The sequence below is a fragment of the Homarus americanus genome, unplaced genomic scaffold (assembly GCF_018991925.1).
Source record: "Homarus americanus isolate GMGI-L3 unplaced genomic scaffold, GMGI_Hamer_2.0 scaffold24260, whole genome shotgun sequence".
Lineage (NCBI taxonomy): Eukaryota > Metazoa > Arthropoda > Malacostraca > Decapoda > Nephropidae > Homarus > Homarus americanus.
The window spans coordinates 3,532,771-3,544,765 of NW_024721079.1; the positions used below are offsets into that span (position 1 = coordinate 3,532,771).

At 36.5% G+C, this 11,995-nt stretch overlaps 1 protein-coding gene across 1 annotated transcript; it reads left to right on the top strand.

Moving 5' to 3' along the window:
- The first annotated feature begins 5,104 nt into the window (after positions 1-5,104).
- LOC121861452 (nuclear transcription factor Y subunit beta-like) lies at positions 5,105-11,194 on the top strand. Its single transcript, XM_042359188.1, has 3 exons — positions 5,105-5,284; positions 7,613-7,843; positions 9,724-11,194. Exons 1-3 carry the CDS (start codon positions 5,171-5,173, stop codon positions 10,168-10,170), a joined length of 792 nt encoding a protein of 263 aa, XP_042215122.1. The 5' UTR covers positions 5,105-5,170; the 3' UTR covers positions 10,171-11,194.
- Positions 11,195-11,995: the final 801 nt, after the last annotated feature.

The window sequence follows — 11,995 nt, forward strand, 5'->3', positions numbered from 1 at the left end:
ATTATAGATTGCATTTTTGTATTCGAATCGTTTCTTAGGGGGATTGACGGGCTCGGGTGACTTCAGCTCTTATTTTTAATTGATTTTCTTGATCGAGTTATGTGTAATGTATCCATATGCCGAGATGATTATATCAAATTTTCATGTCATTCAAACAAGTTTTTTTATTAAATAAAAAGTGAAATTTGAAGGAAAAAACATGTTTTTTCGAAATAACGGCCTCAACCGACGGCCGATTATGCTGAAAAAATTATCAAATACTCCTGAAGTAATTCTTGGGATATGCATTTTGGCAGAATTTTTATTTTCCCTTTATTTTAGCATGTTTTTTTTTCCTTGTTTAGAATATATTATTAATTTATTTGAAAAAAAATAAAAAATCTACCATAATGAACAAAATAGTATTTTTTCTCTTTCAAATGACATATAGTACTGGTACTTTTGGAGTTACAGGAAAATCTTGATAAATTGGACTTCAATACTGTACAGGGTATATAAATTTTTTTTTTTTTTTTTTTTTTTGTTCAAACCTCAGAATGCGACGCCTAGCTTTAACCTAGGTATGTTAATGCTTAGAAAAAACAGCTTTTTTTGGACTGAGATGCTCTGGGCGCCAGAAATACAAGTACTAATACAAAAAATCCACGTTTTAAGAAATGGGGGAAGATCATTAGTATTTATCAAGTGATGATAAATACACTACTGTACTGTACTAATTTACTAAGTGTTGAAGACACATTGTGGTAGGCCAATCAGTTGTTTGCTCTTTGTAAACAAGTGACTCATGGTTTTCAGTGTGGGATTCTTTTTCAGGAAAGCTGATTCTTTTAGGATAATATTTTATCAACTTGGCACCAAATGATCCTAAATTATAAGAGAATTATAGTGAAATTGCATAAAGAAGTGTTAAAGGAATCTTGGGAGAGATGGAGAGGGAGTACCCACCCGTGCTACCCCCTCCCCTCTGCCAGCTGATTCCAGATAAACACTCGTCTTCCACATACAATATACCCCTACACTTATTTGTTCTTATTTTTATCTTTATAGTACTGTACAGTATACAGTTTTCTCTTTATTCTTAAGACAAATTCTGTGGTTGTTTACATATAACACTTTACAGTAAACAATCATCTCGGTGACAATAGTTGTTGACAACCAGACTTATGTCTGATTTTCAACCCAGAGAGCTCTGTTTCATATTTTTTTTTTATTGTTGATGTAATATTCTTTTAATAACCCTGTTATACACTTTAACCTCTCGACATCGGAGCCTGAGACGTTCATTACGCTCAGCCTTGGAGGTTTTTGCCAAAAAATCTTTGAAAAAAAAATGAGGGTTCATTTCACTGCCATGGAATTGTTTTATTAATTGTATTGGGGTTTCTTCTAGCGTAAAATTGTCTGAAACCATAAAAAATTTAAAATTCTTGAAATTTAAGCCACTTTTTTAGAGTATAAGTTCAAAAAGTAAGAAAATGTTTAGTAACATCTCGATTTCCATTCACATTTTCCTTGTTTTATGGTGTTTATTAATAAGTACTATATACCAAAATAAACAACAAAGCATGTAGAATATTGTGGTATAAGTGAAAATAATATAACACAAAAACTCTTGGAATAATTAAAGGGCTGAGCGGCTCACGCTCTAATGGCCAGATCGACACTGGCTTCATGCTGCGGCAACGCACACGATGACCGAGACTTTCTAGGGGAAGGTGATGAGGCCCACACGAAGAAAACGACATCTGTCAAATGGCGTCCAAAGTTCAGTCAGTTTCACTGAATAGTTCTTGAGTTACCATATTTGAAAATATAGCCCATTGGACGCCACGGTGCAACAATGGCGTTGTGCGAGGCTGAGAAGGTTAAAGACCTTAGTTGTTGAAGTGCAGTAATAACATAACATCATTTGATTTTCTTTATACAGTGTTACCTCCCCCCCTCCCATATTCGTTTTTGGGGGGACATAAGTATTTTTTGGATGCGTCTGTCCCAGTTAGTCCAATTAATTGAGGTTCAAATGTATTTAGAGAAACTACAGTATAGTTTTTCGTTTTGAGATATGGGGCTTCAACATTTTTTTTGACCATTTCTTTCCTCCATAATCTGTCCGATTTTTACTGGATTAGCAGGTACGTATCAGAAATCATTCTTGGTACATTCTAGAACATTCTCATTACATTCTAGAGTCGAGACCATTGATGTGACACCTGGTCCCCCCTTCTAAAAGGTATTCGCTCGACGATGAGGGTGTCGGGAGGTGCCACCTCCCTCACTGTAGCCAGATTTGATCTAATTAGGAAGCCACTGGTTCATAATCATTGCTGAAGGACAGCTTGCGCTTCTTTCTGGCTTGTTTTGGTGTTGTTGACCGTGCTGTCATTGCTTCTTGGGACTGAAGTGTCTTCAGGATGTCTGGATGAGTCACGAATATCCTCGACATCAAGTTGGCCTTATACCCGGCATTGTGCTCTACAACAGTGACTGACTAGAAAGGTTACTCAGAAACGTCCAGCAAACCTCGACTTGGGGTATTTCTTGAGGTCTGGAGCTGTCAAGTCCCTGTACGTGCTCTTGGTGTACTTCATCTTTTCATTAGGAATTTTGGCCAAGTACAGTTTCTTTGTATCATGATGTGCTGGGGTCTTTTTCAGTGCTGTTTCTCTGTTATACCAACACCACGAAGCAGGACCTGCAGGGCAAAATTTGTGAGTAGATTGCTGTTCCATGGAAGTCAAGCGGAAGAATGAGGCCCAAATTGCTTCCCTCATCATCTTGATGTCGGTGCCCACATTATCACAAATGGCCCTGCATTAGTAGGAAGAAAGGTGATCAATAACTTCAACTGTGAGCATGTTGGCACTGCCAGTCTTGGTTGTAATCATCTAACTTGTCTCCTTGATCTTCCAAAGCCTGGTGCCCATCCTTTTGCCAACATGATTTATACACTCCCCATTGGTGACAGGGACATGGTAAGGGCCACGCCCGCCATTCAGCTCGCACACAGACTTGTAAGAACTCGCATCCCCATGACCAACAAAGGTTATATAACTCAGGCGGTGTTCAGTGGAGAGAGACCAAAGATGAAATGCTCCCTCACTCTCCATGGCACCTGACTTTCCATCAAAGTTCTTGTGACAGGCGTGTGTCTCCTTTTGTTATTTCTTCTTTTTCTTTGCTTTTTTTTATGCAGGTTGGGCAGCAGTTGCATATCACTTCCATGTCAACCACCAATCCTGTGTTGACTTACATAATAAAGCCAACACTAATGTGCGACCTGTGCCCCTTGGTCATCCAAGTGCCATCGTATGACACATCGATATCTAGGATGCGATCTGCATCTGGTTGTGCAAGATTTTCCTGGGTGTAATAGTTGAAGATGGCATCTCTTGCACTCTGCATCAGACTAGTGTAATGTTTTTCCATCTTCTGGAACAGATAAGTGCAGTAATGTGAGTATGTATAGGCCGAGAAACCGTCTCCTGCAAAAAACCAGTACTCTTCTTAAGAGTGTCAAAAAAAAAGAAAAAATACAAACCAATAATTTAGCACTGTATTGCTATTTATCTATTGCTTACTACTCCTCTTTCCTCACTTTTATTGGTTAACATTTCCAGGTTCATATCTTTCGAGTGGATGGTTCACGGTCTTTGGCTCATATCATTTTACCCTTAAGTAATTGCGTCAAGCAGGAGCTTCCTGGCATGAGACCACGTTTGCAGTCCTTTACAAAGTTATTTTGGAGTAAATGTTTCATCATGGCATCTCCTGTAATACTCTCTGGTACTTTGTTGAGGGCCTTTTGCTCATCCAAGCATCATAAGGGGCTTGGCAACTCGTTGCACAACTATCTTAAATCTGGGATACACACTGTCAGGGCCGAGGCTTTTATGAACCTTTAACTTTGACAATTTGCTTCTTATACTCTTCTAAGAACATAATGTGCTTCAGTGGTGTGTCAAACCGTCTTTCTTGAAATGCTGGGAGTTTATTCGCATTCCTGTTGTGAATACCGAGGAAAAGATTTTGTTTAATGCCTCTGCTTTGTCCTGATAAAAATGTAACTACCATCTTTAAGCCTCAGATTAATAATCCCACATGTGTCTTTAATTTCGAATTTGCGTAATAGTAGAAAGCCTTTTGGTTTGACTCAGGTGAAGGGTTGATCTCTTTTTTACTTTTTACTTTTATCCACTTCACCACTGATCGGCTCGTTAGCCGCTTGGACGATCGGTCACGTCTCATTTGCAATCTGCCTCTGGAACTCTTATTCAGTCCTTCTTAACTCTGAATTTACTTGGAAGAGATAAAAGATGGATTGTTGAAAAAAAGAATTAAGACTTAGCAGCAATCGAGATAAGATAGAGATGAGTGTTAAGACATATGTTGTACTGTACAAGTGATTGATTTAATGAGGGGAAGGTGGGAGAGTAATTCCAAGAGGCACACTTAAAGCTTTATTGGTTCTGGAATGTCTTTTACAAGCACTGTAGAGTGTAATGATAAACTTTGACTTTTCCATAAACACATTTATTGGGCATCCATTTAAGTGAAAGTGGCTAAATATAAAAAAAAATCACAGAGATGCTGAAGATAAATAAGTGACACAAAATAAACGAATAAGTAAGACAGAGTAATATAGGAAGACGAAGTGTACTAAAATAGGATGAAAGAGGATGAACGACTATTGTAACAGATCCAAAAAGAGTGCTTCAGGGGGCAGGAGACGGCATTGAAATAAACTAACACTGGGAAATCACTCGCTGTTTTTATTATTACGGACTGCGTAACAGTTACTTTAGTATTAAAGTTAACCACAAGATTTATGAAAACCAATTCCGAGACGAGGAATGTAATGATAAAATGAGAAATATGTGTCAAGGATTGAACACGTCACAGTTGTTGACTTGAATAATGGCTAATGTTAGTAAACTACCGCGAATGGAACAGGGAAAAAAAATGATCAAAATTAAGATAGTATCGTTAAATTAAGTTTAATTAATTTTGTTTTGTTATTTAGGTATATTTTTGATCGTTTTTCTTTATAAAAAAATATATTTGGCATTAAATTAATGTTCGTGAAGAATACTTAACATTGCTCGGACCTGTGTGACAGCCGAGCCGTCAACACAACATCTGGAGGTGGCCGAGCTGCTGTGCTTCCGTTAATATGTTGACTGTAGGAAGAGTTACTGTGCTCTGCCTGGTTGTGGTGACGGCAGCACAACAGAGAGTGGCCCCTGGAGTACCTACGGGACAATATCAAGGTGGACAACAACAACAGGTACGGTGGTATGAGCTGGTGGAGAGTACCAGGTCAACGTTCTTGTTGTAATGTGTTTTAACATCAATAGTCTTAAGCTTGTTCTCTAAGCTGACCCATACACTAGATAACAGATATAAAAAAATACTGAATGTAGTTATTCCTTAGATGAGCGGATATTTTCACTAATGCAACGACCCACCTGTTCACACCTGGGTGACCCACCTGTTCACACCTGGGTGACCCACCTGTTCACACCTGGGCGACCCACCTGTTCACACCTGGGTATTATTTCACTTGTTGCCACCCAAAGAATTTTTAGAATTTTATGGTTGCAATCAATAGTTTAGACAAATCTAAGGTATTATTTAATTTCAGCACACAACATTCCTACCCCTAATCTATTATTATATTCGAATAAGACATCTAATTATAAGATAATTTTTTTCTATGACATTACCGTCACAAATGTATAATAAGAGATAGTTTATCCAAAATTTTCTCTATTTTCTTCCATTAATCTTCCACCATTATCACCTACAACAAATTGCGACACTTGTGACCGACCAAATCTAATAATATTGAAAAATTAATATCTCGGTTATCCTTAATTTCCGGTGGAAGTATCACAGAAGAAAAAGGTCTTAGAATTGTCCAAACATTATGAAAAAAATATTAATAACAATGAGAGAAAGACCAGTGAATGATTGAAATTTCACCATTTGGTTTGGCTAATATTTAGTTGTTGCCTAACTGAATATTGAGTCCTATATGGAGAGGTAAAGAAAAAAAATACTAAAAAGTTTGTCACAAATTTATAGTTTTCACGTTATTTTAACTTTTATTTTATAATATTTGGTCAATCCGTGTGAGTGCCGATGTGACATAATACTCGTGCGTTAATCAGCATTCCCGGCCAGTTGGAAGATGGTGTCTGTATGAGATGGATGTGCATTGATTGGCTGCCACATTATTCAGTGCATTTTGGACAATGAAGCAGCAGCCATTGTCATTTTTAGGGTTCACGGCAGTGCATGTCCAATACTTGCCAAGAGTGCATAACAGAGATGTGACTGACAGCCCAAGCAGCTAACGAGCCGATCAGTGGCAAAGAGGATAAAAGTAAAAAAGGTAAGGTAAACCTAACCTAACCTAGCTTACCATTCCTATAGAAGAAAATCGATTCCGAACAAAAAAAGAATCCTAGTGGTAATGGTAATAAATCTGAAATAGCTATTGGGATAAAATCGAATGTTAACCAAGAAAAGTGTCATAGAACTGTCAAAATTATTAAGATGGTTTGGGCTTCAAAAAGGGTACAGAGGCAATATACCGGGTGTGTTGAGCTGATGGGGACTTCCTTGATTGTGGAAGGGGGTGTTGTATTGGTATGGTGGCCTGGGGACTTTATCTGTCAATATCACCCCCTCAGAGGGAAACACCCTGTAGGAGTGAAGCATCTAAGATGACATTTTAGATATCCTAGTACAGTTGGATGCATTAACTCCAGCTATTTATTGTAAAGTTTGCTGAATGGTATGTGAGTTATGATTACTCTACAAATACAGTAATGTAATGAAGCAAAATCCACTTAATAGGAGACAGAAGCAAAAAAACCAAAAACATTATAAAATGGGGAATACGGTGATACCTCCGTTAGCTGGAACAATTGGTGCAGAGCACTCCCGGGAATGAGAGATTTCCGGGTAATGAGACGACTCTCTCAAAGCTGGAAAAAAATCCCTTATCCCCGGAATTTTCCGGGTAATGGAAAAATGTTCTCGGAAGTCCCAGAAATTGCCCATTACATCATCTCTCGAATCCGTAAAAAAAATCCCTTATCCCTGGATTTTTCCAGGTAACGGAAAATTTTCTTGGAATTTCCAGAAAATGCGCCTTATTTTCATCTCAAACCCAGAAAAAAATCCCCCATCCCCAGAATTTTCCAGGTGTCGGGAAAATTTTCTCAGAATTTTCCGGAGAATGTGCCTCTCGGAAAATCGTTCCCAAAACCGGAATTTTCCGTTAATTTCCGGCTTTGGGAACGACTTTCCGAGAAAATTTTAATTCCAGCTATTGGAGAGTTTCGGGTTTGAGGGATTTCAGCTAACGGAGATAGTACCGTGCAGAATTGTACAGTTTTGAAAATGGATGGGAAAGGCTGTAGTATCGGGGCAAATGCGATTCTTTCCTTTTTGTCCAACCTAACCTAAGAGTACAGTATATCTCAGGTGTGTCTATGCACGCTTTGGCATAAGTTAGGTTAAGTAAGATTAAGCCAATTATGGCTCCAGAAGCTACCAGTACCGTACATCCTTGCCAAAGCTGTTACCAAGAATTTAATTTTAGGTATCTGCTCCTGGTGTGCCACCCCAGCAACAGCAGTACCAGCAAGCACCTGGTGTTCCTCCTCCACAGCAGCAGCAGCAGTATCAACAACAGCAACAGTATCAACAACAACAGCAGCAGTACCAACAGCCCCCTCCTCCTCCACAGCAGCAATACCAACAACCTCCACAGCAGCAGTATCAACCCCCTCCACAACAGCCACCACCTCAACAACAGCAGCAGCATTACCAGGTACCGGTAGTTTTTTGAATTCCAATATTTATGAATACGGTTTTTATTAATCTGTTTCCATGTAAAAAAAATTATCCAGTCAAGTAATTTTTAGCTATGCTATTCTGATAGTCTGTTAAATACTTTCTGGATACAGGATTTGTATTATTTCCTAATGGTTCTTATTAACCCATTTTGTATCAATTGTGTGGTTGTATGAGGGCCTGTCTGTTCTCATACAGTATAACTAGTAAGTACAGTATGATCAATCCTCTTGTCTGATTATCTTGTACTGTACTAAGTAGGAATGTTTTAGGAAAGATTTACAGTAATTGCATTTGATCTATCTATAACCCATAATTATATATATATATATATATATATATATATATATATATATATATATATATATATATATATATATATATATATATATATATATATATATATATATATATATATATATATATATATATATATATATATATATATATATATATATATATATATATATATATATATATATATATATATATATATATATATATATATATATATATATATATATATATATATATATATATATATATATATAATATATATTATATATATATATATATATATATATATATATATATATATATATATATATATATATATATATATATATATATATATATATATATATATATATATATATATATATATATATATATACATACAAGATCACACAGGGAAAAGGGAACACGGAAAGAACCTTAGCTTTCGTCTTTATTCAAGACATCTTAAGAGGCAATTGAATTACAAAGACAGAGAGAGCTTATGTACACAGGGTGACCTTACAAAACATGAGGTCAGGTCAAAAAACATGACATCCACTACCCCACACACCAACCACCACAGCAAACATAGGTTTGAGAGATGAAAATCAGGTGCATTTTCTGGAAACGAGAAAATTTTTCCGTTACCCGGAAAATTCCGGGGAAGAGGGATATTTTTCCGAGTTCGAGAGATGATGTAATGGGCAATTTCTGGAACTAACGAGAAAATTTTGCCATTACTGTACTCGGAAAATTCCGAGGATGGGGGATTTTTTTCCGGGTTTGAGAGAGTCGTCTAAGACTGGTCTAAGACGATGATGGTGTTCATTGGTGATGTTGGAGTGGTATTTGTTCTTCACTAAATTCATGGTGGAGAAAGCAAACTCACAACAATAAGTGTTGTAGGGAACTGCAATGTGACTTTGTGCAGATGAGGGAAACTAGGTGGAGACACCTATGTCCAGAAAGTGACGGGATCACAATTACCAATATCCTCTTTCAGAGCCACATCTCTTGGAGTTCAATTAGTTCCATTTAGATTGATGCAGTACATACCCATTGAAGGTCTGTTTTGCTTCGTGTGAAAACTGGGAGACGTTTGTGACCAAGAGGGGGTTCTGAGTGAACAGCGGCAGGCGTCTTCTAAGAGAGAAATCATCAAAACGAGCCTTAAAATTATAAATAAGCTTCATGATGGAGCTCTATCTGTAGTGAGTGAAACCACTGACTTCAGATCTATACCCCTTTTTGTTAGCATCCCTTTGGTACTGGGGTCCACACCAAAGCTCACCAAAGTTCAGGTTTGGACTGCGGCCCGTAAGCTGCATAGCCCTGGTCAACTGTACAGTATATGGAGTATGTATACAATATTATAGATATAAAATATTTACAATTACCAGTATGCTGAGGTTTTTGTTTCACTCTCTGCTGGTCACTGAAGTTGAAAAGTTTGGGAACCACTGCGGCCGAGAGGGTTTAAATTCTTTTAATCTAATACTTTCTTTCAGTTTAGCATTGTTTGAACTTTGATCACCCCAAAAATTTATCTGAAAATTTCTCGCTTTATTTCCTATCTTTAAGCCAACACAAGTGGGAGGAGGCCATCAGACTCAACACAACCAGCAGGGTCACCACAACCAAAGAGTCCTACATGCTCCCAACCTTAGCAAGGAACGTGATCACATTAAGGATCATCTTGAGGTACCTATTGACACATCAGGAATGTCTGAACAGGAGCTTCAGTTCCATTACTTTAAGATGCATGATGCAGATAACAACAACAAACTGGATGGGCAGGAGCTCATCAAGTCTCTTTTCCATTGGCATGATGCAGCCAACCATGATCAAGGGAAAAACGGTCATGCTCCACCTGAACCTAAACTCTTTACTGATGATGAATTAGTGAATATGATTGATCCAATCTTGCTTCAGGATGATAAAAATAAAGATGGCTTTATTGATTACCCAGAGTTTGTTCAAGCACAACGTAATGCTGCTGCAGCAGCAGCCAGTTCCAATGCTCCGTAGAGGCATTCATCCTTAGTTATCTCTTGTGGAAGTTGATAACTACAGTACTGTACATTTATGAAGAATATTTTTTGATCATCTTTAAGCATTATATTTAGACCATGAATGATTAAAATCATCAATGTATTTGTGGAATTTTTTTTTTTTATAAAATTAAATCTGTGCTTCCATATAGGGGTGCAATTGGAAGGGAATTTATGAAAGGAGTCATAAATAGTTTGAAGACAACAATTTAGTGACTTTCTCCTCAGGGTAGAATTGACAGGAATTTTGATAACATGATTGACAAGAGGTAAAATTGATGTACAGCTGAACATTTGCTTATAGATTATGGAATTCTTGTTGAGGATTAATCTTTGTATCTTGGAATTAAGGATATTTATTATATTTGGTGTTGTGATATTTCACATACAGCTGCATCCTACCATAGATGGTTCAGAGAATTATTGTTACGTATATGGTACAAGCAATTGTCATAGCTTATTGATTCCTGTAATGTGAGACCACAAAATGGAAGTACGATTACAGTTAAAATACTTTTACTGGAATTTCTGCAGTAGTTGTGTACGGAGGGTCCCTGGGTTACGAATGGGTTCCGTTCCTGAGGACGTTCTTAAGTCGGATTTATACGTAAGTCGGAACACATGCTGTGTGCATACTGTACAGGTACTTACAGAACAATGTTTAAAATCTCATTACATCATAGCTTAATTCCTTATATACAGTACATATAAAATCACTTAATTTGAGAGAAAAGAAGAAATAGTGACAAAATTCAGTAAATGAAAGTAGAAAATACGTCCTCATGTAAATTAAATATAATGTAAATTTCAAGTTTAACCCCATTCATATTGGCGGATGTTCTTAAGTTGGGGATCCCCTGCATTTTGTATGATTATTATTACGTATTATTATTATTATTATTGTTTTGTTTTTTTGTAATTGAATTAACTTTCTCTGAAGACTATTGTGCCTGTGATGCTTCTTACATAAAATCATGCCTAGTGTGTGATAGGGTTGCAAATTATAGTGTTTCAGTATCCATTGATGTTCTCATTTTGTATACTGGAAGCATAGCAGTAAAAAATTATTTGTGGGGTTAAGGTAGCATTAGAAGATGCTTAGGGTTTTTTTTTTTTTTATTTAAAGTTATCTTAGTCAAGATATGATAAAAGATAAATATGAGTACAGTACAGTATATAGACAAGCATTTACACACATTCATGTACCTACACTCTCAGTAATCTTGAGTGGGGTTACCGACTTTCTCCACACTAATTTTGTTAAAAATAACTTGGATATGGATAAGATTTAATTTTGTTTTTTAAAGATACTTCTTACACAAGGCTTGAGAGTAATTGACTACTCGATGCTTGTTAAGTATTAAAGAATGTTTTGGAGTGTGTTAGTTTAATGTATAGCAATTTTTAATATTAATTATGTAAGAGGCGAAAATATGAAGTTGTTCGCAGTCATATTTCCCGCCTCTGCTGACTATCGTGTAATATTTCAATGTGATTCTGATCTTTTAAAATGTTGTTTTTGCATAATATAGTATTACTGATACATAATTTGTCTTATTATGCCTTATTGTGGGTGAAAATATGTATATAATAAATGCATCTTCCAAAAGCGTGAATTTGCTACCAGAGTTTAACAGTTAATTCATTTATAATACTTCTGATAAACTTCCTATGTGCTTATGTTTGAAATAATGAATGTATGTACTGTATCTTTACATAATTTAGCTAGATATCTTTATCGTCAGAAACGGTCATCCCAACGATTATGAATAAACTCATTTAGAAATACATCATTACTTCAG

Bases quoted from the DNA above. Each gene is read 5' to 3' on its own strand.
- LOC121861452 (XM_042359188.1), top strand. From the start codon at position 5,171: ATGTTGACTGTAGGAAGAGTTACTGTGCTCTGCCTGGTTGTGGTGACG. The intron at 5,285-7,612 runs GTACGGTGGTAT...ATTTAATTTTAG, and splicing joins AAGGTGGACAACAACAACAG to GTATCTGCTCCTGGTGTGCC. The intron at 7,844-9,723 runs GTACCGGTAGTT...CCTATCTTTAAG, and splicing joins AACAGCAGCAGCATTACCAG to CCAACACAAGTGGGAGGAGG.